Source organism: Saimiri boliviensis, chromosome 4 (assembly GCF_048565385.1).
Source record: "Saimiri boliviensis isolate mSaiBol1 chromosome 4, mSaiBol1.pri, whole genome shotgun sequence".
In the NCBI taxonomy this organism is placed as follows: Eukaryota; Metazoa; Chordata; class Mammalia; order Primates; family Cebidae; genus Saimiri; species Saimiri boliviensis.
The window spans coordinates 10,448,311-10,476,283 of record NC_133452.1 but is presented as its reverse complement, the minus strand read 5'-3'; the positions used below and the strand labels follow the sequence as shown (position 1 = coordinate 10,476,283).

The 27,973-nt window shown below is 39.1% G+C and overlaps 1 protein-coding gene across 5 annotated transcripts in view; it reads left to right on the top strand.

Moving 5' to 3' along the window:
• The window catches only part of WTAP (WT1 associated protein), a 32,876-nt gene extending 9,190 nt beyond the window's left edge, over positions 1-23,686 (top strand). For 3 of the 5 annotated variants that reach the window (XM_074397182.1, XM_039465874.2, XM_039465877.2), the window contains exons 3-8: positions 4,367-4,422; positions 7,445-7,503; positions 9,371-9,498; positions 14,564-14,742; positions 20,507-20,661; positions 22,420-23,686. In XM_074397182.1, coding sequence (XP_074253283.1) covers positions 4,367-4,422; positions 7,445-7,503; positions 9,371-9,498; positions 14,564-14,742; positions 20,507-20,661; positions 22,420-23,000 — 1,158 coding nt within the window. In that variant the 3' untranslated portion in view covers positions 23,001-23,686. Of the gene's footprint in view, positions 1-4,366; positions 4,423-7,444; positions 7,504-9,370; positions 9,499-14,563; positions 14,743-14,968; positions 17,994-20,506; positions 20,662-22,419 lie in introns of those variants that run through there. The other 2 variants (XM_039465882.2, XM_039465888.2) reach the window with 1 other exon arrangement.
• Positions 23,687-27,973: the final 4,287 nt, after the last annotated feature.

Genomic DNA, 27,973 nt, shown 5'->3' with positions numbered 1-27,973 from the left:
TTTAGCAGTTTTAAGCACTTTAAAAAAAAATAATAGAGTTGAAGGGATTATTGTTGTTTGCTTATTTTTCATGTTTTTGCCTTTATAAGAATAATAGTATTGGAGTTGTATAATGTGCTAGATATTGCATATCATATCCAGTATATTTTTGGAATATTTTCAGATTTCGGGAAACTTTAGTTATAATATTTCTGTGGTCTACTCTTTTCATTTTTTTTTCTTTTCTTTTCTTTTCTTTTTCTTTTTTTTTTTTTTTTTTTTTTGAGACGGAGTTTCGCTCTTGCTACCCAGGCTAGAGTACAATGGCGTGATCTCGGCTCGCCGCAACCTCTGCCTCCTGGGTTCAGGCAATTCTCCTGCCTCAGCCTCCTGAGTAGCTGGGATTACAGGCACGCGCCACCATGCCCAGCTAATTTTTTGTATTTTTAGTAGAGACGTGGTTTCACTATGTTGACCAGGATGTTCTTGATCTCTTGACCTCGTGATCGACCCGCCTCGGCCTCCCAAAGTGCTGGGATTACAGGCTTGAGCCACCGCCCCCAGCCTCTGTGGTCTACTCTTAACCTTCATTATGTGAATATTCCAGCTCCATATCTACAAATAATGTCAAAAATGAGTTTCTATATTGTTTTCTTTCTTTCTTTTTTTTTTTGAGACGGAGTTTTGCTCTTGTTGCCCAGGCTAGAGTGCAATGGCACAATCTCAGCTCATCACAACCTCTCCCTCCTGGGTTCAAGCGATTCTCCTGCGTCAGTCTCCCAAGTAGCTGGGATTACAGGCATGTGCCACCACGCCCGGCTAATTTTTGTATTTTTAGTAGAGACAGGGTTTCTCCATGTTGGTCAGGCTGGTCTCGAACTCCCAACCTCATGTGATCTGCCCGCCTTGGTCTCCCGAAATGCTGGGATTACAGGCATGAGCCACCATGCCTGCTCCTCCCCCCACCCCACTTTTTTTTTTTTTCCTGAGACAGAATCCCTCCGGGTTCAAGCAGTTCTCTGCCTCAGTCTCCCAAGTAGCTGGGATTACAGGTGTGCACCACCATGCCTGGCCAACTTTTGTATTTTTAGTAGAGACAGGGTTTCACCATGTTGGTCAGGCTGGTCTTTAGCTCCTTACCTTATGATCCACCTGCCTTGGCCTCCCAAAGTACTGGGAACACACCAGGCCATTCCTATATTCATTTTTCTTGTCCTAATGTAAATCCCTTTGATTGTAATTTAAAACTACTTTATTTTTCAAAAATGAAAAAACTGTTATAGCTAGTTTTCAGACTTTGCCTTTTTCTTTGAAGCTTTGTTGTTTAGTCTCAATCTTCCCCTGTTGTACATTTCCTACCTGGAGTTGAGTTACTTGTACACACACACACACACACACACACCGGGTATTATAAAAGCGGTAACAGTTTCTAGGAGGAATTTGTAGTTCAGTTGGGAAAGCAGGGCTTATACTTACTAAACTGAATATTTATGTGAATAATTTAGATATTATAGACGTTTCTATGCTGCTTTGGAGTCAGATTATTAATAAAATGAATAAAGGATTGTACTGTGCTTTCATAATCTGAGAATTGCTGTGTGGTCCCTCTGGTACCAGTTTGTTTTTTTTTTTTCTCCCTTGGGATAGGGTCTTGCTCTGTGACCCAGGCTGGAGTGCAGTGGTGAATGTCCGCTCACTGCAGCCTTCACTTCCTGGGCTCAAGTATTCATCCGACCTCAGCCTCCTGAGTATCTAGGGGCTACAAGTACATGCCACCATGCCCAGCTAAATTTTTTATTTTTTGTAGAGATGGGGTTTTGCCATGTTGCCAAGACTGGTCTGGAATTATTATATTCTGTATATTATATCCAGTATATTTTTAGAATATCTTGGGCTTAGGAGGTAACCATCTGCCTCTGCCTTCCAAAGTGCTGGGATTATAGGCATAAGCCACTGTTCCTGGTCTATGACAGCCTTTTAATATATTGCAGTATAATAGTTCCCCCATTCCATTGTATGGTAATACTATTTACTGGCATTATAATTTGAAACAGTTAAAAAAAATTGTCTTATAAGGAAATACTAATAAAGCCTTTATTTTTATTTTTTATTTTCTGAGGCAGGGTCTCTCTCTGTTGCCCATGCTGGAGTGCAGTGGTACAATTTTGGCTCATTGCAGCCTCATACTCCCCAGCTTACACAATTCTTCCACCCCTCAAGTAGTTCATACTACAGATGTGCCACTATGTCTGGCTAATTTTTGTATTTTTTTGGTAGAAATGGGGTTTTGCCACATTGCCCAGGCTGATCTTGAACTCCTGAGCTCAAGAGATCCTCCTGCTTCAGTCTCCCAAAGTGCTGGAGGCATGAGCCACAGTGCCCAGCCAAAGCCTTAATTTTATTCTGAAGTAGGAGAGGTTTCTCACTACTTGTTTGGTGTAGTGAAAATACTATTTCTCAATTTATGAAGCATGTCAGCTTATGCCCTTTTAACTTTTTATTTTGAAATAATTATAGATTCACAGGAAGTTGCAAATAAATGTATAGAGAGGTTCTGTGCAACTTTCGCTGATCCTCCTTCATTGTTAACATCTTGAGTGACTAGCAGACATCTCTAATAACTATGAAAATCAGGAAATTGACATTGGCACAATCCACAGAGCTTATTCACATTTCATGTTATACTTGTACTGTTTGTGGGGTGAGTGGGGAGGAGCTGTATGCAATTTTATCATGTCTAGCTTTGTATAACCATCATTTATCAAAATACACATCTGAGCCATCACCACAAAGCCTCATTGAGTTATTTTATAGCCAAGTCTACCCCCTTTCTGTCCCTGCCTGGTGCCTGGCAACTGCTAATTTATTTTCCATTTCTATAATTGTTATTTCAGCGTGTTACATAAATGAAATCATGTAGTATGTATCTTTTTGAGACTTTTTTTTCCCTTCCACTTAGCACGGTTTCCTTAAGACTTATACAAGTTGTTTCATGTATCAGTAGTCCTGTTTTTTTTTTTTTTTTTTAATTGCTTAAAGTGTTCCATGGTGTGGCTGTGTCATAGTTTCATCATTTCCCTATTAAAAGACAGTTGGGTAGTTTTCACTTTTTTGACTTTTACAAGTAAAACTGCTTGGATATTAGTTTTTGTTTCTTTGAGATACATGTTTAAGAGTACAACTGCTGGGTTCTATGACACATTCACTTTTAGTTGTATTAATAAAAGGAACTGCCAAAGTTTTTCAAATACTCAGATACCATTTTACGTTCTTACCTGCAGTGTAGGAAACTTCAGTTTCTCTGAATCCTTACCAGCATTTGTGTTGCCACTAATTTTTGTTTTAGTCATTCTAATCAGTGTGTGGTGATACCTGGGGTTTTTTTTTTTTCTTCTTCTCCTTTTTTTTTTTTTTTGAGACGGAGTTTCCCTCTTGTTACCCAGGCTGGAGTGAGTGCAATGGCACGATCTCGGCTCACCGCAACCTCCGCCTCCCGGGTTCAGGCAATTCTCCTGCCTCAGCCTCCTGAGTAGCTGGGATTGCAGGCACGCGCCACCATGCCCAGCTAATTTTTTGTATTTTTAGTAGAGACGGGGTTTCACCGTGTTGACCAGGATGGTCTCGATCTCTCGACCTCGTGATCGACCCGCCTCGGCCTCCCAAAGTGCTGGGATTACAGGCTTGAGCCACCGCGCCCGGCCCTCCTTTTTTTTTTTTAAGAGAGACAGGGTTTCACCATGTTAGCCAGGATGGTCTCCATCTCCTGACCTTGTGATCTGCCTGCCACAGCCTCCCAAAGTGCTGGGATTACAGGCATGAGCTGCCACGCCTGGCCAATACCTGGGGTTTTAATGTGCATTTCCCTAATGATGATGTCTATTGTCAAGATACCAAATAATTTACCTTTGGAAAAAAAAAAAAAAACTAGCTGGTTACAGTGTCTCATAGCTGTAATCCCAGCACTTTGAGAGGCCGAGGCGGGCAGATCATGGGGTCAGGAGTTCAGCCTGGCCACTATGGTAAAACTCCGTCTCTACTAAAAATATAAAAATTAGCCAGGTGTGGTGCTGTGTGCCTGTAGTCCCAGCTACTTCGGAGGTTGAGGCAGAAGAACCACTTGAACCTGGAGGTGGAGGTTGCAGTGAGCCGAGATGACGCCACTGCACTTTATCAAGCCTAGGCAACAGAGTGAGGCTCTGTCTCAAAAAAAAAAAAAAAAAAAAAAAAAAACTTGTAATAAAATCTTTTCTTTTTTTTTTTTTTTTTTTTTAAATAATATGTACCAAGCCATTTAAATCTCTCACTTGAGAGATGTTTCATAGGTCTCAGTATAGAGCTTTGTGTCTTCAGGAAGAGTACTCAATTCATTTCATAATTCTCTTTTTAGGTTCGACTGAGTGAAACAGACTTCAAAGTTATGGCGAGAGATGAGTTAATTCTACGGTAAAATGTTCTTTTTATCAAAAATCTTTCTATAGAACACTGTATTGTGACTCCAAACTGTAATATTTGTCTTCATGCCAAATATTGTTTTTAATGTAGTTACATCCTTAAATAATTTAAGTACTTTTTGAATGTATTTCCTGTGACCTGTTTCTTCATTATGTTAACACTGAGGAAAACCTAGCACTTTAAAGAACTGCTAAGAAGCTCTAAGTTTGACAAATCCATGGCTTGTTTTGTGTAGTTTTTCCTTTTGTGTTTAACATTTCAAAAAAAAAAAAATATCCTAAAAGATGCACTTATATTTTTGGAAGAAATACATAATTTACTAATGAAATGAGTTTACTTTTTCTTATTAGTGTGACCTTGACCAACTCATTTAACTGCATACACTTCATTTTCTCATCTGTAAGTTGAAGGGGTTGAGTTACTTTTAAAGGTTCCTTCCAGTTCTGAATTTCCGTGGTTGTATTATAAATGTCTTACAAAAGCAGATTGTCAGATACAGCATATAATCTTTTGGAGTGTGTAAGAAATCGGGAAGTAGGATGTTCTGTGTTTTATAATTTGCATATTTTTTCTGTATATTATTGTTATGGTTAGTTTCTGGATGACTTTTAGATGAAAATAAAATGAGTATTTTTATTTAATAGGCTGAAAGCGAGTGAGAGAAAAAATGTTTTGTGAGATAGGGTAAAAATAGTTTGTTGTTTCCTAGAGTGTGACAGTTTCCTGCTTTCACCTTGGCATAGTTACTGTATTATAAACACACTCTTACCTTTTTTTGCCATAATCTCAAACATGGGACAGTTTCCATTGTATACCTTTATCTTCCTGCACATAAAGTTTAAATCCTTGGTATTCTCAAACACTCCTGTCTTCTGCTGAAGTAGATACTCACTACTCCTGGATGCTGGTTTGTTTGTTTTTAATGTGCATATAAATTATAATAGAGGTGAGGTCTTGCTATGTTGCTCAGGCTGGTCTTAAATGCTTGGCCTCCCAAAGTTCTGGGATTCAGGCATGAGCCACCATGCCCAGCCCTGACTTTATTTTCCCCCTACCTGTACTATTATACACTTCTTTTTATGCCTTCTTACATAATTGCTCTAGTTAGTCTGTGCAGTCATTTTTTTGATTTAACTGTAGGAGGGGAAAAGTCAGTAATTGTAATAAAGAATCATAGAAATGTTTTCTTTTAAGATACCTTTAAGATTTGTAAATCATATGCAGTGTATATCCTTGCAGTCAGTTTAACATCTTTCCTTAGGGAATTCTCAGTAAGACTTTTAGGTGTGTTCTTTTCTGATAATTCCCTTGATGATTTCAGACCAGCTGCTACTTATTTAACTAGTCTATGCTTTCTATCCTTGTGATATACATGTTCTTGCCTCAGTTTTTATATTTTTCTGTTCTTCTAAAATAAATCATTCTTTTATAGCCTCCACAGAAGACCTTTTCTATACATCCCCAAATATTGGGCAAACTGTGTGTGTCCTAGGTTGTAAGTGCCATAAAAATAAGCATGGCTGTGGCTGAACAGTAGTGTTTATATAGAAAATGGATTAGTTTGGAATTAGGAAGTACTTTTTGTTCGTTAGTGTTGTAATGTTAGTAACTTACAGCAAGGCTGTTTTTAAGATTATTAAATGGTTTTTTAAAAGCAAATTTTAATTATCTACCTGAAGAGCAGTTTGAAAACATGGCTCTTAAAATATGCAGGATAGCAGACATTCAGGGCAGGGTACTTTCCATTAGGCGCTGTCTAATAAGACTGTGAAAAATCTTTATTGCTAAGAGGAGCTAGTAGTGTATATTCAGGATAGAGATGTATAATGAAGAACAGTCCCCTTGTACTCTGATAGCATATGGCATTTATGCAGGTAGTTTCTGCCAGTTAGATGTGACTGTTAAATTAGTCTTGAAAAATGTTATATTTTCCCCCTTTCTTTACAGGCAGAAATTGATACTACCTTGAGAAGAGTCACAGGGTATTTTCACAAAAGAGCCAAGATAAAGAACCTTCAGTTCTGCATAATTAGTCACATTTCTAATGTGCCTTTTGTTCTAAGTGGACAACATAGGAAAGTAGCAGCAGGATTTTTTTTTTTTTCAGCTTCTGTAATCCAGGATTATTGTGAACATCAGTGATACCAAAGTGAATCTGCGGTTTAATCTTACCCAGAGCATGCTTGGCATGTTCTCAGCAGAAAGCACCTTCTCTTTATATCTCCTTTAACCTGTGTCCCATAAAAGGGAAGGAATAATGAGGGACTACTTCATTATCAGTTAAACTAGATTTAGGCCGGGTGTGGTGACTCAGGCTTGTAATTTCAGCTGTTTGGGAGGCCAAAGTGGGAGGATCATTTGAGCCCAGGAGTTCCAAGATCAACCTGGGCAATGTAGTGAGACCCCATCTCTAAAAAAAATTAGCCATGCGCCTTTGGTCCCAGCCATACAGGAAGCTGAGCCAGGGGATCGCTTGAGCCCAGATCCTGTTTGCAACACTGTACTCCAGCCTGAGGGACATAGCAAGACTCTTAAAAAACTGGATTTAGGCCGGGCGCGGTGGCTCAAGCCTGTAATCCCAGCACTTTGGGAGGCCGAGGCGGGTGGATCACGAGGTCGAGAGATCGAGACCATCCTGGTCAACATGGTGAAACCCCGTCTCTACTAAAAATACAAAAAATTAGCTGGGCATGGTGGCACGTGCCTGGAATCCCAGCTACTCAGGAGGCTGAGGCAGGAGAATTGCCTGAACCCAGGAGGCGGAGGTTGCGGTGAGCCGAGATCGCGCCATTGCACTCCAGCCTGGGTAACAAGAGCGAAACTCCGTCTCAAAAAAAAAACAACAAAAACTGGATTTAAAATTAAAACAATCTCAAAATTAAAAATTGTCCAGCAGAATGCTCAGTATTAACTTAAATCTGCAAATTTATACATGTGATCTTCTAGTTTTTTTGTTTAAGTAAAAGCTATCTCACTGTAACTAATGTATGGTTTTATTTTGTTTTTTTATTAGATGGAAACAATATGAAGCATATGTACAAGCTTTGGAGGGCAAGTACACAGATCTTAACTGTAAGTTTGAGTTTTAGCTTCCTAAAAGACTGAATAATCTTCTTTTGATTGTTGTTCCAATCAAAAGGATAACTGATTTTATTAAAGCGACTAATTTTTCTCAAGTGTTTTATTATAAGAACTATACATAGGCACTGTGTTTGGTGCAAGAAAATACAAAGATGAATAGAAAAGTCCGACATGTAATACTCATATAATGGCATAACTTAGCAAAATTATATGCAAGGTTCTGAGGATAGATAACGGTAACTCAGAACTACTTGAAACTTTTCTTACTTGTCCCAAGCCCCTCCTACATAGGAGTATGACTTGAAGCATGAGTTTAGTCTAGAAGGGAAATAAATAGAAGCAACCAGTAACAGATTTATGACAGCTTAAATGAGTATATATAACTTAATTATGTGTAATATCTATTTACATATTTTTTCAAATCTGCTGAAAATATCAAGAGTTTGTCATTTTAAAGCATTTCAGTCTCACTTTTTACTGTTTGAATCACATACTGTCAAGTATGAAAACGAATATATATTATTGTCTAACGTCAGAGTTTATACCCTGAAATTCCGATTTTACATGACTATGTTATAATCCATAGAAGTCATGAACATTATGAAAGTGTAAGGCTGGGCACAGTGGCTCACACCTATAATCCCAGCACTTTGGGAGGCCAAGGTGGGAGGATCACTTGAGTCCAGGAGTTGAGAACATAGGCAACACAGAGAGACCTTGTCTCTACAAAATAAATTAATTAAATTAAATTTTAAAATGGGTCAGGAGGATTACTTGAGCCCGGGAAATCAAGGCTGCAGTGAGCTGTGATTGTGCCACTGCACTCCTGCTGGGTAACACAATAAGATCCTGCCTCGAGTTTAAAATACTAATTGTCCAGCGGTTACTACCATTTTTATTTTTTATTTTTTTGCGACAGAGTCTCATGCTGTTGCCCAGGCTGGAGTGCAGTGATGCAGTGTAGGCTCACTGCAGCCTCTGCCTCCCAGGTTCAAGTGATTCGTCTGCCTCAGTCTCCCAAGTAGTAGCTGGGATTACAGGCATGCACCACCATATCTGGCTAATCTGTATTTTTAGTACAGATGGTATTTCACCATAATGGTTAGGCTGGTCTCAAACTCCTGACCCCAGGTGATCCACCCACCTCAGCCTCCCAAAGTGCTGGGATTACAGGTGTGAGCCACTGTGCTCAGCTGGCATTTTTATATTAAATAGGTTAAAACATAGTAATCAGGATTTTATGAATACTGTATAACACAAACAGATGGTTTTTTTTGTTTTTTGGTTTTTTGTTTTGTTTTGTTTTGTTTTTTTGAGACGGAGTTTCGCTCTCGTTACCCAGGCTGGAGTGCAATGGCACGATCTCGGCTCACGGCAACCTCTGCCTCCTGGGTTCAGGCAATTCTCCTGCCTCAGCCTCCTGAGTAGCTGGGATTACAGGCACACGCCACCATGCCCAGCTAATTTTTTGTATTTTTAGTAGAGACGGGGTTTCACTATGTTGACCGGGATGGTCTCGATCTCTTGACCTCGTGATCCACCCGTCTCGGCCTCCCAAAGTGCTGGGATTACAGGCTTGAGCCAGCGCGCCCGGCCCTCAAACAGATGTTTTATGTCTTCTGTTGCGAACAGATGAAACTATAAAAACATAATTCAGTTAGTAGTCGTAGAGCACTGTGACACCATTACCTTCTAAAGAAGCTCTCATGACCAGGAAAAATTTCCCTTTTATAAAGGGAGTTAGGACAGAAAGTAAAGACTTGAGGAAATTTTTGACCCTAGTTTTTATTGTTCTTAACAGAGGTATTTAGAACTTGATCTTAAAATCGTATTTATATATATATTTTTAAATCGTCAGCTAATGATGTAACTGGCCTAAGAGAGTCCGAAGAAAAACTAAAGCAGCAACAGCAGGAGTCTGCACGCAGGGAAAACATCCTTGTAATGCGACTAGCAACCAAGGAACAAGAGATGCAAGAGTGTACTGTAAGTATGTCAAGTTGTATAAGTCTTTAGTTGAGGAATTAGTTTTTAGTTAGCATTATTACATGTTGATTTTAAATACTTAATGGACTATGAGACCGTATTTTTTATAGGTGTATACACTTTGAGCTTTAAGTATACTAGATGAAAATTTTGATAAAGATTCTTCATTTAGACTAAAATTTTTTTTGTGGCCAATAAGGCAAAAGTTTTAAGTTGTTTTTGTTTGTTTGTTTAAATTTTCATGCTTTATGAATGTTTATCACTTCCAGACATTTTTCAGATCCTTGGTGTCTGAGGGTATAATCAATAAAAGAGCATTTGCTCCTTAATGCTTTATGTTTCACTGGCTAGGAAAGCCATCTGGTTTCTTTATCTCTGCTCTCTTGTTCCCTCTGAACTGTTTTTCCTAGTGTCAGCAACTTCTTCAGTGTCTCCTTTTAAATGTTAGAACTTTGATGTGTACTGTGTAGTGTTTACTGTGTCTGCATAGATCTGAAATCTAGTAATTGATCATCCAGTTCTGGTAGTTTAGATTCGACCTTACAGTGTAATTATACAAAACAATTAGAGACAGCTATATCTTTGTTTCTGATTTTAAAATATCAATGTTTCTTCAATTCTTTGTGTATTCTCCATTCATTTGATACATATAGAAGTCTAATGTAGCCGGGCTCGGTGGCTCAAGCCTGTAATCCCAGCACTTTGGGAGGCCGAGGCGGGTGGATCACGAGGTCAAGAGATCGAGACCATCCTGGTCAACATGGTGAAACCCTGTCTCTACTAAAGGTGCAAAAAATTAGCTGGGCATGGTGGCGCGTGCCTGTAATCCCAGATACTCAGGAGGCTGAGGCAGGAGAATTGCCTGAACCCAGGAGGCGGAGGTTGCGGTGAGCCGAGATCGCGCCATTGCACTCCAGCCTGGGTAACAAGAGCGAAACCCTGTCTCAAAAAAAAAGAAGTCTTCTAATGTGTTACTATAATCTTCTAAGGTAGTAATTCTGGTCACAGGAGATACACCAAAAATCTATGGGTGCAGTCCTGTTCCTTGATTTAAACAGATATTGTTTAAATTTCCACATAAGTACCCATTTACTCATCTTTCCCTTTTTTCTGATTGACTTTTTCATGTTTTACTTTTCTAAACGCTGGCTTTTATCATTTTCTTTCTTTCTTTTTATTTTCTTTACCTGGGACAGAGTCTCTCTCTCATCCAGGCCGGAGTGCAGTGGTGTAATCACAGCTCACTTCAGCTTCCTGAGTAACTGGGACTACAGGCACGTGCCACCAAGCCCAACTGATTTTCTAATTTTTTGTAGAGATGTGGTCTTCCCTACATTGCCCAGGCTGGTCTTGAACTCCTGTCCTTAGTCAGTTCTCCCTCCTTGGCCTCCCAAAACTGTTGGGATTGTAGTTGTGAGCCATCACACCTGGCCCATTACCATTTTCTCTACCTTATCACCACATTTTGTCCTTTTGTTCCTGTCAGTTTATTGTAATTCTCACTACCACTGATACTTTTTTCTCCATACTTACTAATGAATGTTTTAACAAATTTCCCTTTTCACAAAAAATGAATCTTACCTTTAGACTGCTAACATAACACTTGGGAAATATAGTTGAATAGATGATGTTGATGGTACTGTCTCACAGGACCAGAATGTCTTGAATTCCTTTCTCTTACTGATTCCTACTCTGGACGTCTTAGTTGAGGAACTAAGTACTTGCCTACACAATGTGTGCTATTCATGCACCTCTGATTCTCCAGCTGTCCTATATACACTGGCAGTTTTGATAATATCATGTCTGATGAAGGCCTTTGGTGATACCTCATGGTTATTTCAACTGTAATGGAACCTAACTTTTTACAGCCTTTTTTTTTTTTTTTTTTTTAAACAGCTGTCACCTGCACAGGCCAGCTGAACAACTTCCTGTTCTTCCAATTATAATACAAGTGAGGTTTTGCAGGCAGGGCAGGGCAGCAGGAGCAAAATCACAAGAAAAGGCACGATTATATATGGCAGATTAGGATAAAGTTTCAGGTGACAGTGAAAAAAGATGAGATCAGAATCTTGGGTATTCTAGGAGAGATGGAGCCACTGAAGAATTTTTGAGCAAGAGATGTGTATGATGGATCAGATTTAGATTTACATTTTAAGTAGATCACTTTGGCTTGAGTATGAAAGATGAATGTGAGTGGAACAGGACTTTAAGCAAGAAAACCAATTGTGAGTCTATTAAAATAGTCCAGATGAGATAAATGAAGCCACTGGCAACAGGGAGCAGGCAGGACAGAATAGGTGTTTTGGAGGCGCAAATCAATAGGACTTTTTTAGTTTGGATGCTGTTGTGGAAGGAATGAAAAAATTTAGGGAAGAATCACAAATAGCTCTCAGGTTTGTCTTGTTTGACTAGTTAAGTAGTGATGCTACTAGGAAAGAGCCTACAAAGATCAAATTTTAAAAGAAGAGCAGAGTGTGGTATTAGGAAAATTGAGGAAATCCAGCATTCCTTCCTCACGCCCAAAAATAAAGTGATTAAAACAAAGGCATACATAAAGTTCTATATAATAGGAATTTTAAATTGTTCGTTAGATTTGGCAGTTAAGAGGCTGTTGGCCAAGGAAGTCAAAAGATTGGATACCCCTGCTCTAGAGAAACTGTTAAGTGGAAATCGTGAGAAACCGAATTTAAAGGGTAGAAAGAATGGGAGTTATGTACTAGAGGAGGTAGGAGGGAATAGGTTAAGCATTGGTTGAAAAGATTGGCTCTGAGAAGGAGGTTTTCTTACCCCCTTGAGATTGAAAAAACATGGAAAGGTTTGTATTAGGTACCTGTCCTTTATCTATTTACTTTTCATTTATTTATTTTGAGATGGAGACTTATTCTGTCTCCCAGGCTGGAGTGTAGTGGCTCGATCTCAGCTCACTGCAACCTCCACCTCCCAGGTTCGAGCAGTTCTCTGCCTCAGTGTCCCAAGTAGCTGGGATTACAGGTGCCCACCATCATGCCCAGCTAATTTTTTGTATTTTTAGTAGAGATGGGGTTTCACCATCTTGGCCAGGCTGGTCTTGAGCTCCTGACCTTGTGAGCCACCATGCCTGGCCAGTACCTATCCTTTAAAACAGTGCTGCTGCTTTTACCCTTGGTATTTCAGGAGTCTGTTTGTTTCTGTAGATCTTTTGTTTGCCCAGCCTACTAACTTACCTGTTTGATCTTTTAATAATAATGGCGTATTTGTTTACATACAGTCTTTGCCAAGTACATCAGTAGTAGTCAGTTGTGAGTGTAAGGCATAAGTTAGCCGCATAAATAGTTACTATATTCTTAACTCTGTATTTTGTTGGTAAGTAAAATCTATCATTTTTGTTTACCTCAGTGGGTTTTCTATTTTTCGTTTAGTCTTTTGCCAATCAAAATAGATTTAGGAATAAAGCTAACTTTGAAAACACTTTACCCAGTGTTCTCATCTCTAGCACGTGGAATTTATTCTAGTCAGAGTTCACCTCTCTTTTCATGATTGAAAATGTTGACTGTTGGGTCTTTGTAAACATAAATAGTAACTGAGTCTCAATGTTGTAGACTTATCAGTACATTGAGTCCACTGTAAGACATGGTGTATTCTTGCTTTGTTATCTTAGCAGCTGGCTTCACATTGACTATATAGTTGTACTTTTTTATTCAAAAAATACTATTTTTGTTCGCTCAGTGAAGCAAATTAAATACAGTCCCAATTTACCTAGTATGTTTGTTCCTTTTACTAAATTTATATTAGGAAATTTTAACTGTAATCCTGTTTAAGCCTTAGTGTGGAGCTAGAACTTGGGCCAGATCTACTTTGAGTATGACTAAAATGGTGAATTTAACACTAATAACTGTATTTCATATTTTAGAAATATGTTTTTAGTGTGCTAGTAAATAGTACAACTGAAGTCGAAATTGAAGGTTTCATATGTAAGTAGAAGGGTTCTGGTATGGTGGAAAAAGCTCTAGACTGGGAATCAGAAGGCCAGAGAACTAGAATTCTAGTCCCAGCTATGGCACTGAACTAAACAGTTGGGTTATTTAATCTCAAAATAAGCAGTTTGGATTAGGTTAGTTCAGGCATCCCCAAACTACGGCCCGAGGGTCGCATGCAGCCCTCGAGGCCATTTATCCGGCCCCCTCGCCGCAGTTCAGGAAGGAGCACCTCTTTCATTGGTGGTCAGTGAGAGGAGCACAGTATGTGGCGGCCCTCCAACGGTCTGAGGGACAGTGAACTGGCCCCCTGTGTAAAAAGTTTGGGGATGCCTGGGTTAGTTACTTTCCAGCTTTATAATTTTATAATTCAAATCTACTCAGAAGGGAATAAAAGTAAGAATTATACTTTATTTTGGCTTAAGGCCCTATAGAGTTTTGCTTTTATAAGTTGTAATGGCAATTCATGTAGATGTAAGTACTGTATGTTTTTTTCTTTTAGCACTGCAAATGTGTATTTTAAGTTAAAATCTCATATCTGATGTATTTTTAGGGGACTTTACATAGAATAATTTTCATAGGCAAAATTTAAAATAAGCAAACCAAAAGACGTCATTAACTGTTAGGTAATTAATATTTTAAACTTCGCTTTTTTTCCAATGGGTTGTCAGCAGTTTTAGTAAAAATATAACATTGAGTTTTGTCTGTTTTGGGTAATGTTTGGATTGTAAAGTAAAATGTATGTAGCCATTTTAAAGTTAAGTCCTGGATTTGGAGATGTTATCAAATGGCCTCAATTCCTACATGAATAACCTTAAATAAATATTTTTTTAATTGACAGATAGTAATTGTACATATTCAAGGACTACTACATAGTGATGTTTCAATACATACAATATATAGCGATCAGGTCAGGCTAATTAGTGTGTTCATCAAATAGTTTTTAATTTTTACTTTTAAAAGTTTAAAGATTTTTCTAGAGAATTTCAGGATCAAAGAGGGAAGGAGCTTAATGAGGGAGTTAGTAAGTCAAGTGAAGGAGGGAGTTTTCCCCATCTTCTTATGTATTTTTCCTTTGATTTGGTCGTAATTGTTTCTTTTGATTTGTACAGACTCAAATCCAGTACCTCAAGCAAGTCCAGCAGCCGAGCGTTGCCCAACTGAGATCAACAATGGTAGACCCAGCGATCAACTTGTTTTTCCTAAAAATGAAAGGTGAACTGGAACAGACTAAAGACAAACTGGAACAAGCCCAAAATGAACTGAGTGCCTGGAAGTTTACGCCTGATAGGTAAACAAATCATACTCCCCAGTCAAGACTTCCCTGACAGTCCCACTACGAGAAAGCTGTGGTGGGACAGCCAAGTACTCGTTTCCACACCAAGACTCAGACTTTTTGAGCCAAAAAAAAAAAAAAAGCCACATTCTTACACTGTCCAGCTTGTAATGGTTAATGTAAAACTTACCAGATGAACCTTGTGTTTCAGCTTTTTCTCTTCCCCTTCCCCTTGCTTCAGAGGCCTGATGGCGTCGGACTATTCCGAAGAAGTGGCCACCTCCGAAAAATTCCCCTTCTAGAACATGTAGACACTTGAGAAATGTTTCTGTTTGAAGAAAATAGAGGGAGAAACAGAAGTCTTAAGTCTGTGGCACACTGTGTCTTCAGACAGTTTGAAGGAATGAAAACCTAGAGATTTTAAGTCATGAATTGAACATGTAAAATTCCAGTAAAATGTAAAAATGGAATATGCATCGCTCTTAACCTTGAGCACAGTGACTTAGAGACACTGCATATCAGTTTTGCCAATAAGACTGTGGACTTCATGATTGTTGTTGAACTTCTGGGTCAAAACTCAAATGAGGTGAATTTTGCCTTTAAAGGGTTTATTTGCTGAGAACCAACTTTTAATAGTCATGAGAGAATCAATAGATGTCCGTACAAGTAGCACATATATTTAACCATTTAGTTTGGGGCTCTATAGTACTTGATTGAGCCTTAAATCAATGTGGTTTTATTCAATGGTTTGTTCCTTGAATGATTGCAAAAACTGTAGATAATCTTACTGAGGACTGTACAAAACATGAAGGTGTGGTATCAAACTTCAGGTTTAAATTGTTTGAAGCATTATAAACATTCATTTCACAACTAGATTGTATAAGGATGTTAGCTGTGATGAGACTCACTGCATTATTTTTTTAGTGAATTTTATGAAATCCCCATTCCATTCAACAGGCACATGTTTAAAAGAGCGTTGTCGTTGGTGTTAATGGGGGAATGTGTTCCTTCATTGTATTTGGGCCTTTTGTATTGCACTCTTGATATTAAATTAAATGTGCCTTGAAATAGTTGTTTTTTTTTTTAAGTTCAAAGAATATTATGATGATTTTGTTGTACTCTTTAACAGTTTAATTTGGGGGGGCACTGTGGAGAGCAGATTGATTTTGGAAATACTGTTGCTGTGCTCTTCAAAGTGAAGGAAAAGGCGCTGTGCCTCATTTTTAAAAGACCTACTTTATCCCATTTGATATCATAAAAGACAAGGAGACTTGACACTTGTTACTTTTATGACGCTTTGTCCCAGGGTATTGCAGTAGAAAGTAACGTGGGACAGCTTCACAGGGTGCCTGCCAGAAGATAATGTGTTGGAACTGTGGGCTGGCCTAAGTAAGACATTCTGTGAATTGAAAAAAGGTATAGTGATCATTTCTAGCAAATTCATTTAATCATTTAGATAAATGAGGCATTATTTTCTTCATGCTTCCATCCAATCCTGGAGGTGAATTTTTTCCGTCAGATCATTCTATAAGTCACCAATTCAAATTTTCGCTTGGTGATAATGGAGTCTAAGATGAGTGGAAGATAAATGTTCCAGCTTGTCCCAACGTTTAAGTGCAGTTTTAACAAGGGTGACTTAAGTTCTCTCTTTATCATTCAAATCAATTGTAAGTATCTTGTATGTTTGTGCTTTAGGGAACTGATTGTGGGGCAGAGGGTGGGTTGAAGAAGTGGTTTGTGTGACTTTTTCAGCAAGAAATCTGCTTCTAAAATTCTCACTATTTGTGAGGGTTGGAGGGTAAGTAACCAGATCTGTTTGAAACTAGCTTATGTGCTTGCATTAAGGCTTTTGTATATATTTTATGCCATTTAAGATCACAGTAGAAATGGCCTAAGTGTCTTTTTAGTAGGTCAAGAAGTAATTCATAAAATGTATAACATGTACTCAAATTTAGTGGGCATCTTTCTTCGCCACTTAGATAACAGTCATGAGTTCTATGGTTTTTTCCTTGTCATTGTTAAAATTTTCTCTTCTAATTAATAAGATAATACATGCTTGTGTGTAAAATTGAAATTATGTAGAGAAAGTTGAAGATGAAAAGTGAGTGTGACTCCTGGATGTGACCTTGACATCCCATTCTGTTCTCCAGGAGCAGTAGCTGCTGTTACTTTTCTTGGATATCATCATGATTATTTCTATGCATATACAGTCATTTTATGTATATTGTTTTAAACAAATGTGATCATACCATAAACACAGATGACTTGCACCTTGTTTTTTTCACTTAGTCTCTTCGGCATTTTTCCGTTTTTTAGTATATCTAGACTACTACATTTTTAATGGTTTCGCAGTGTATTTCCATTATATTAAGGTACCATAATTTATTTGAATCACTTCTAAATGGATTTTTTCATGTAAAATTGGCTGTAAGCCAGAGTATATCAAGTACTATAAATACATCACTAATTTGAAACAAATAATGGCTCAGGCAATCACCTGTCTGAAATATTTCCAATAGTGGAATGGATTTTGCTTTGAGGTGTGTGCGTGTGCACGCGTGCGCATGTGTGTGTGTCTTCACTTTACTGTTTTTCTGTTTTAATTTTGAGCAAGAAAGATTCCCTAAATTAACCTGTCCACTTAAGTTAAAATGTTTCATTCATGTGAGGATGCACACATTTTAAAGAGTGTTTAGAGGTACATCTTTTAAAGTGCTTTCCATTATGTTTGTGGATTAATTGATTTTAGGAATGGGGTTTTTTGTTTATAATTTAAAAAAATTATTTCAAAAAAATTACTTGTAATTAAATTTTTTTTTTCCAAACTGATTTTGTTAAAATTTATTTTAGTGATGACTAGTTTTAAATGTGACAGATGAGCTTAGCAATTTATTTCTAAAAGATATGGCTTTCAAATGAAACCTTTTTTGCATTAGAATTTGTGACATTTTTATATGGGGTTAGGTCAGGTCACAAATTAATATGGTTAAGTCAGGTCATAAATTAATGTATCTTACAGTTGTCTTTTTTTCTACTCTTTAAAAATTACATAATAAGGGTTTTCAGGCTAGTTGTAAACACCAATGAAATATATACACTTTGCAGGAAGACAGTTTTGAGAGCATAGGTAGTAAAGTGGAAGGAATTCCATTGTTTTTGATAATCCTGCATCTCTCATTTTCTCACTGTTTAATTTCTAAGTGGGTGTTCAGTGGAGGCTAAAACCTGACAGTGCTGATGGGAAATGATGGAAATCTGGAGCTACAGTAGCAATGAACAAGAACACCAGCTAATAACAGTGATATCAAAGGATGAACCCCTTACCTCATGCTCACTGGTGGCTTTCACCTTGGGCTCCTCTGAACAGTAGTAAACCAGGTTTAACTGTTCACATATTTTGTGTAAAGAAGCTTAATTACAAACTTTTCCTTGAATTACATTAGGTTAGAAAACATGCGGCCAGGCACAGTGGCTGATGCCTGTAATCTGAACACTTTGGAAGGCTGAGGTAGGCAGATCACTTGAGCTTAGGAATTTGGGACCAGCCTGGACAACATTGGTGAAACCCCATCTCTACTAAAAATCGAAAAATTAGCTGGTGGTGGTGGTGCACACCTATAGTCCCAGCTACTCTGGAGGCTGAGGTGGAAGGATCACCTGAGCCTGGGGAGGTCAAGACTCCAGTGAGCTAAGATCACACTATGGCACTCCAGCCTGGGCAACACAGTGAGACTCCCATCTCAAAAAAGAAATTATGTTGTAGGTAAAAGAACTGTAACACTTCTTCAAAGAATGATACTTCTTTACGAATTGCTTCCATTTTTAAAGTTCTAAGGAATACTGAAGTAATGTATCAGGCAAGTGAAAGCCTCACCAGAAGGAGGAAAGACTAGAATTTAAAAAATGTTTTAGCCAGCCGGGCGCGGTGGCTCAAGCCTGTAATCCCAGCACTTTGGGAGGCTGAGGCGGGTGGATCATGAGGTCAAGAGATCGAGACCATCCTGGTCAACATGGTGAAACCCCGTCTCTACTAAAAATACAAAACATTAGCTGGGCATGGTAGCGCGTGCCTGTAATCCCAGCTACTCAGGAGGCTGAGGCAGGAGAATTGCCTGAACCCAGGAGGCAGAGGTTGCGGTGAGCCGAGATCACACCATTGCACTCCAGCCTGGGTAACAAGAGCGAAACTCCGTCTCAAAAAAAAAAAAAAAAAAAAAAAAAAATGTTTTAGCCAATAAGGCCATTCTGGGCTTACCCACAAGGACAAGAATGTCATACTGTCTTTATCCAAATCTCAAAGGTAAAGATAACAATTATTTACTTAGATTCTTTTAAAAGTGATCATTTCTTTTGTCTTTTTGTCTTCATAAATGATTATAAGAAGAAACAAGCCGGGCACGGTGGCTCAAGCCTGTAATCCCAGCACTTTGGGAGGCTGAGGCAGGTGGATCACGAGGTCAAGAGATCGAGACCATCCTGGTCAACATGGTGAAACCCCGTCTCTACTAGAAATACTAAAAAAAATTAGTTGGGCATAGTGGCATGTGCCTGTAATCCCAGCTACTCAGGAGGCTGAGGCAGGAGAATTGCCTGAACCCAGGAGGCGGAGGTTGCGGTGAGCCGAGATCGCGCCATTGCACTCCAGACTGGGCAACAAGAGCGAGAAACTCTGTCTCAAAAAAAAAAAAAAAAAAAGTAATTTCTTTTATTGCTACAGCTTAAAGAAAAGCAATAAAATTTTATTGAGAAAAATTTGAGCTTTTCATTACATTTTTGCAATTGCTGTGTATGTTCACGTAGGTTCTGTAGTATGTTGCACTAGCATTTAGAAACTAATTTGTGGAAAGTGTGGCACTCCTATATTGGCAGATACTCACATATTTGAATTGTGATACGTGGCCACTGATCATATTTTTGTGTCAAAAGGATGATCTTTTCTGTCAATAAAGTCTTAAGTCTTAAAAAATTATAATTGCTGAACATGCCTCAATTGACATAATAGATATATTCATATATTCTTGAGAGTTGTGGAAGATGTATGTACCAGAAAACTTCCCTCTCTCCTCCTCGTTTTTGAGACAGGATCTCTTTCCCGGGCTGGAATACAGGCATGTTCACAGTGTCAACCACTTGAGCTTAAGCAGTCCTCCCACCTCAGACTTCGCACAGGCTGGCACTACAAGCATGTGTGCCTGGCCAGTTTTTTTTTTTTATTTAATTTTGTAGCGTTGGGGTCTCACTGTGTTGCCCACACTGGAGGACTTCCTATTAAGGAAAATCCTTATTAAATGTTTTTCTAGCAAGAATAAATACACTCTCATTCATTTTTATTTATGGGTACTGATTTTCATATAGAAGAGAAGCGTTTGTGATTGATGTTGCATGTACCTTTTCAAGAACTTTTGATAAAGCACTAGATACTTTAGTATAATAATATTGGTGTAGCCAAGGCATATGTTAAATAACTGGCTCTGTTTCCATTTCAAATGATAATTTGAGATGAAAATAGGTGGATTTTAGAATTATTGATGTAAGAGAAACAAGGTGTAGCTGTTTGGACACTTTTTGTTTAGTGTTTATTTTTGCTGCTGTATTGGCAAAATACTGAAATGCAGAAGATGGATGTGTCCCAGAAAAGAAGATGGTAATTATGGGGCAGCATCTGCTGTGATATAGTTATGTTTGTATGTGTTAGATCTATCACTGTAATAATTGTAAGCAAAGAAGGTTATAGAGAGTTTTGTCTTCATTTTGTGATAGATGGCTCTTTCCTTTGCAGCCAAACAGGGAAAAAGTTAATGGCGAAGTGTCGAATGCTTATCCAGGAAAATCAAGAGCTTGGAAGGCAGCTGTCCCAGGGACGTATTGCACAACTTGAAGCAGAGTTGGCTTTACAGAAGAAATATAGTGAGGAGCTTAAAAGCAGTCAGGATGGTAAGGGGTTTTTTTGAAAAGTTCTCTTAATTTTGCACTGGCTTTAAAACTGCCAGTCATAAATATTACAGGTTAGATTCTGTACACTGTTAACCTCTGCCTATGATTGTATATTATTGTGAATAATTATTGTGAATAAAACATTTTTAGCTGAGTCAGCAGACGAAGCCACATAATTTTAATGTGTTTTTCTCCAACCTCATTCTTAATTGTTCAAAACTTCTTACGTTTTTGTTTTTAGTGGAGGTAGGATTTGGTAAAAGATAAAAGGTTGTTCTGTTACTTAACAAGATGAACAAATTTGTATTCAGTGTTTGAAAAGGGATATATCTTTAACCATTTTTAGTTAAGTGTAAATCTTAGAAATATTCGGCAGTTTTCAGCGATCTGAAAGTAATATAGTTGATTGTACCTGTGATGGTTTTATTAGTGAATAAGTGATTTACTCTTTAAATTTGCTGACATAAACAAAACTTTGTCAGCCTCCATTCTTTTTAGTGCAAGTGTAGTGCATCTGTCCTGTTTCTCCTCTTTGTAAGGTGCATTATTAATAAGGAAAATACCTAAATTCTTTGAAATTTTAAATTGAAAATTAGTATCTCTGATGATTAATTGCAAGGATGATTAGTAACCAAGTAATTTCTTCTAAACTACTTACCTTTTCAAAATCATCAGGAATTATTTCCTGTGACTTGTCCTTATATGTGTAACAGTCCTTAGTTGAGAACATGGGCCTCTTTGGAGTATTAATAGAGGACCACACTGTCCTTAAGGGCTAGACCTGCTATGGAACTAAGACACTGGCTAGGAGGGTCAGCAGTAAGGGGACTGGCCATAGTTGGCCCCATAGGTAAACGTAAATCAAACTTTAGAAGCTGTAATCGGGTGTATGGCAAGATGGATTGAAACAATTTAACTTGGTTGCTTAATAAAGTCGTCCCTCGGTATCCATGGTGGATTGGTGTCAGGACCTCCAACAGATAAGCCCTTCATATAAAACAATGTCATATTTACATACAAACCTATGTACATTGGGCCGGACGTGGTGGCTTATGCCTGTAATCCCAGCCAAGACGGGTGGATCATGAGGTCAGCAGTTTGAGACGTGCCTTCTCAAACCATGGCCAACATGGTGAAACCCCATCTACTAAAAATAACAAAAAAAATTAGCCAGGTGTGGTGACACACATCTGTAATCCCAACTACTTGGGAGGCTGAGGCAGGAGAATTACTTGTACCCAGGAGGCGAAAGTTGCAGTGAGCCAAGACTGTGCCACTGCTCTGCAGGCTGGGTGACAGAGTGAGACTCCATCTCAAAAAAATAAAAATAAAAACATGAAAAGAAAAGAAACCTGTGTACATTTAAGCCATCTCTAGATTACTTAACAGTACCTAATACAGTGTAACTGCTATGTAAGTAGTTACTCTACTGTATTGTTTGGGGGATAAAAAAAAATCTGTGCATGTTCACTACAGACTCAGTTTTTTTCCTCAAATATTTTCCTTCTACAGTTGGTTGAATTCACAGATGCAGGACCCGTGAATGTGGAGGGCCAACTGTATATTAAGTATCTGACTTCTCCTAAGTAAACATACTTTAAGATTCCAAGCAAAATGTATAAATGTAGTGTGATTTTAGTATTGTATTTGTTTACTTAGCAAGCATTTGTTGACTGCCTTGCTTTGTGGCAGGCACTGAAGAAACATTTTTCAATGTCATAAGAGATATTAAAGTTGTTTTAACTCTCCTTTGCACAGAACTGAATGACTTCATCATCCAGCTTGACGAAGAAGTAGAGGGTATGCAGAGTACCATTCTAGTTCTACAGCAGCAGCTGAAGGAGACACGCCAGCAGTTGGCTCAGTACCAGCAGCAGTCTCAGGCCTCTGCCCCAAGTACCAGCAGGACTACAGCTTCTGAACCTGTAGAACAGTCAGAGGCCACAAGTAAAGACTGCAGTCGTCTGACAAACGGACCAAGTAATGGTAGCTCCTCCCGCCAGAGGACGTCTGGGTCTGGATTTCACAGGGAGGGGAACACAACTGAAGATGACTTTCCGTCTTCTCCAGGGAATGGTAATAAGGCCTCCAACAGCTCAGAGGAAAGAACTGGCAGAGGAGGTAGTGGTTACGTAAATCAACTCAGTGCGGGGTATGAAAGTGTAGACTCTCCCACGGGCAGTGAAAACTCTCTCACACACCAATCAAATGACACAGACTCCAATCATGACCCTCAAGAGGAGAAAGCAGTGAGTGGGAAAGGTAACCGAACTGTGGGTTCCCGCCATGTTCAGAATGGCTTGGACTCAAGTGTAAATGTACAGGGTTCTGTTTTGTAACATTTTTTCAGCAAATTTTTATACAGTGTCATTTATTTTGGGAGAGGATACTGTCCAGAAAATTAATGCATACTTTTGTCACAATTTGCCTTTTCGTGGGTGTACGTTTTGGTTCTTTTTGTTTGGTTTCTCTTTGGGTTTGTTTTGTTTTGCTTCAATACCTCTGCCACTTTGGAAATTGTAACAGTTAATTACTTTGAATGTTGCTAAAAGGACATTTTGTGTAGGGTCAAGTTATTTTTATATGAGTTCATGTGAAACTGTAAATGAAAATTTTTCCTTAAACTATTAACACAATGATGTCTGTATAAATCTATGTCTGTTTAGAACCTGTGCTGTGTAAGGGCATTCTTATCATGCTGTTACTGTACTTGTGCACCATTCAGACTTGTTAGAATAGATGTGGGTTTATGACTGCCAAGTTTGCCCAGTACAGTAGTTTTTTATCACTAAAAGTTGGACTCATTGCTGGAGTCCTGTAGTAGTTTCAGTGTTAGATACAGTTTTTTCCACCATACATCTGTGCATTTTCTCTTTAGGTGACTGAATGTTTAAGAAATTTGTGTGCATAGTTACTCAGTTTTTATGAACTGTTGTATCCTGTTAATGCATATTGCTCTGTGACTCCAATATATCTTACCTGTACTGACCAAACCTAAATAAAGATTTTTATTGTAACTCCTTAATTAGCTTTTTTGTTTTGTTTTGTGTGTATGTTTAGCATTTGTCATTTATTTTCATTGAGTCACTGAATTTCTACTCATTTTCATCCAAGTACCACAACAGTGAAACTTAAGGCCAAGCATCGATTTTGATTTTGTACATAATTTTTAATTTATGCCAAATGGATCTGGAGTTTAGGGCTACAGTTAAAATTTTTTCTTGACTTGTTACAAAATATTTGAAAATACAGAAAAGTATAAAGAAAGGCCGGGCACGGTGGCTCAAGCCTGTAATCCCAGCACTTGGGGAGGCTGAGGCGGGTGGATCACGAGGTCAAGAGATCAAGACCATCCTGGTCAACATGGTGAAACCCCGTCTCTACTAAAAATACAAAAAATTAGCTGGGCATGGTGGCGCGTGCCTGTAATCCCAGCTACTCAGGAGGCTGAGGCAGGAGAATTGCCTGAACCCAGGAGGCGGAGGTTGCGGTGAGCCGAGATCGCACCATTGCACTCCAGCCTGGGTAACGATCGAAACTCCGTCTCAAAAAAAAAAAAGACACCTAAATATTTCTTAGGGATTTGTGTGTGTGTGCAGTGGGGGGCGGTCTTGCTTTGTCACCCAGGCGTAAGTGCAGTGGTGCAGTCATGGCTCACTGCAGCCTCAAAGTCCTAGGCTTTAAGTGATCTTCCCACCTCAGCCTTCTGAGTACCTGGGACTACAGGCATTTACTACCACACCCAACTACGTTTATTTTATTTTTAGTGGAGACAAAGCCTTGCTGTGTTCCCCAGGCTGGCCTCAAACTCCTGGCCCCAAGGGATGCTTCTGCCCTGACTTCTCAATGTGTTGGCGATTGCAGGAATGAGCCACAGCTATCAGCCGTTTCTGAGGTTTACTTGCAAAGCAGGCTTTGTTTTTTGTGACCTAATTTCGGGTAGAGTATCTGTGTAGTGAATGATGTTTCTTTTAAAACACTGGCCAGTACTACTGACTTTTACTAACAACATATTTGATAATACTACATTAGTAAGGGATGTTAGAAGGAGACGTGTTTAAGGTGGAAGAATGTCAAAGTTAGCTCCATTTTCTCATGAGTAATTAAAGATGAAAAGTATGATATTGAATGGCCTTAAAATAAATAGCTTTCATATACGGTCGAAATGAAATTCCATTTCTGCTAAAAGCAAAGTAGTTGTTTTAGACATAACTTGTAATATCATCAAGGAACCTTGGAAGTGGAATTACAAAACTTGAAACAGGTACGACTTGAAAGTAACTGCTGCTTTTGCTTGTTTAGCTGACACAGGTATATCCGGTTTTCAGTAGTAAATGAAATACTGTACTGTGTCTCGATTAACCTTTTCTGCAGTCTGCTCAAGACAGTATAAATATTCTACACAATTTTAATTTGCATATAATTAAACATTTTGGTGTGAACTAAAATCATAATCCCTTGGTATGTCAAAATACTGTGTTTGGCTTTTACTGTGTTACATCCTTCAACTTGACAATTTAAACAAAAATGGAATTTCTCGGCCGGGCGCGGTGGCTCAAGCCTGTAATCCCAGCACTTTGGGAGGCCGAGGCGGGTGGATCACGAGATCAAGAGATCGAGACCATCCTGGTCAACATGGTGAAACCCCGTCTCTACTAAAAATACAAAAAATTAGCTGGGCATGGTGGCGTGTGCCTATAATCCCAGCTACTCAGGAGGCTGAGGCAGGAGAATTGCCTGAACCCAGGAGGCAGAGGTTGCAGTGAGCCGAGATCGTGCCATTGCACTCCAGCCTGGGCAGCAAGAGTGAAACTCCATCTCAAAAAAAAAAAAAAAAAATGGAATTTCTCTGTCCTGTGGGTGTAATGTAATGAATGTGTGGTAGGAAATTAATTTTTCAACCAGTTATATAATTTTATGATTGAATTTAATATTAACCTGTTAATGTGACATTTTCATGTTTCTGTTGGGTCTGCCTTGATGAATAACTCAGAGCACTTATGCTGTAGAGTCAGTATTTCTCATTTCTGGAATTGGACGCTTTATTTTCTGGTTTGACTGTGATAAGAGAGGTGATAGGCCATATCCAAGAAGAGAGAGTGGCTTCTGCCTCTAATTGGTTTGAATCCTGGCATTACACTTAACTGACTTGGGCAAATGTATCCTCTCTATGGCTTGATTTTTTTTTTTTCCTCTCTCCCCTGTAAGAGCACTCACTTAAGTCAATACATGTAGAGTGCTTTTAACAGCAGTCTTAGCTCAGGCTATTAAATACCACGGACTGAGTGGCTTTACACACTCATTCCTCACTGTTTTGGAAGCCTGGGGTTTTGGAAACCTGGGAAGTCTAAGATCACAGTGTCCCCTGATGGGTTCCCCAATTTGGTTCTTGGTAGGAGTCCTCATACATAGAGTGCAATAGACTTAAGTTTCCTTGGCTCCTCAGCTGTATTTGATACACTACTCCAGTTTTTGAGACGAGACACTTGCAAAACAATGCAAAGCCATTCCTTCTGACAATTTGCTTTCTCAGATATTCCCTCTTTCATGAGTAGTTATACCCTGTACTCAGTCATTGCCTGCTGCTCTACGACACTGTCTTGGGAGCTCACCTATCCCTGTGGTTATAGTGAACACTTTCAAAAAGCCCCAAGTAATGGCATTAACTCTGATCTGGACCCATCGTGGGTGGCTGTGGTGAGACACTGTTGAGCCATCCCTAAGTGGTGAGGAGCAGGCTGCTGACCCCTATCCCATGGCAAACCCACTTTGGTGATTTACTGCTCCCCTCATGGAAACCAAGGAGGAATTTGCTACATGATAGGTTGGTGAATCTGGCCTTCTGGCTAAGATCTAGCCTGGACTTCTGCAACTCTTTATGAAACTTAACCAAGAATGATTGCATCTTACAGGGGGGAAAATGCTGAGAAGTCCCCTTTAAGATAAACCGACTCTGAAGTACTGCTGTAATGGTAGCCCCTCATGAGTAAGCACTTGACTTGGAGATTTTGGTAGATTCCTGCCCACTCACCCTGCTCACCAGCCTCGGTAGTTTGTGATTCGAGATCTAGATGTAATTTTAAAAATTATCTTCCTCTTCTTCCATTCATTATTCTTAGTCCTCATCTAGCCCATACATACCTTTGAGTAGGTGATGACATGAGTAGCTATAATGAGGACTCCTCAGAGGACAGATGCTGTGTGGCCACTCAACAGAAGCATGGAATCACCTTCTCAAGATTTGCACCTAAACTTAGCCTGGATAGAGCCTTCAGGCAGGAAACAATATATTCCTTGTCTCCAAAAGACTATATTCATACTCATTCAAATGTGCTAGGCACTGGCCATAAAGAATATACTGGTGTTCATTCATAATTTTTTTTTTTTTTTTTTTTTGAGACAGAGTTTCACTCTTCTTACCCAGGCTGGAGTGCAATGGCACGATCTCGGCTCACCACAACCTCCGCCTCCTGGGTTCAGGCAATTCTTCTGCCTCAGCCTCCTGAGTAGCTGGGATTACAGGCATGCACCACCATGCCCAGCTAATTTTTTGTATTTTTAGTAGAGACGGGGTTTCACCATGTTGACCAGGATGGTCTCGATCTCTTGACCTCGTGATCCACCCGCCTCAGCCTCCCAAAGTGCTGGGATTACAGGCTTGAGCCACCGCGCCCGGCCTGTTCATTCATAATTAATGCCTATAATGTGCTAGGAGCTGTGTATAAAGCAGTGTAACAGGATCATCTTGCAAAGTTGTATACTCTAGTAAAGGAGACAAACTGGGAATTACATGGTAAGCTGAAAGAAAGGGGTAAGATGCTTGCACCAAATGCAGGAGATTGGAAGGTTTTTCTGGAACAAGTGATGTTTAAGAGGAGTTTCAGAGGTAAATTTCTGGCTTAGTTAACAATACAATTATACTGCTCACTGAGATTAAATAGAGAAGAAACAGGCTTGAAGAGTTTGGTTTCAATACGTCAAATTTGATGTGCTTATAGGAAATTTTATTTATTTGTTTAGAGTGCAGTGGTGCAATCTTGGCTCACTGAAATCTCTGCTTCCCGGGTTCAAGCGATTCTCCCATCTCAGCCTCCACAGTAGCTGGGATTACAAGTGTGTCGTGGACCGTCCGGGACGGGTAGGCACGTCTGCCCGGGGGTCTCTCGACCTGCAAGAGGGTCCCAATACCTGCAAGAGGGAGTGCACCTGGGAAAATAATAAAGACAGAGAGAGAGAAAGCGAGGCGTCTGGAGGGCTGATAGGCTGTGCCTAAACAGCAAATTTTATTTTTCAAAGGCCAGGAATAAATACA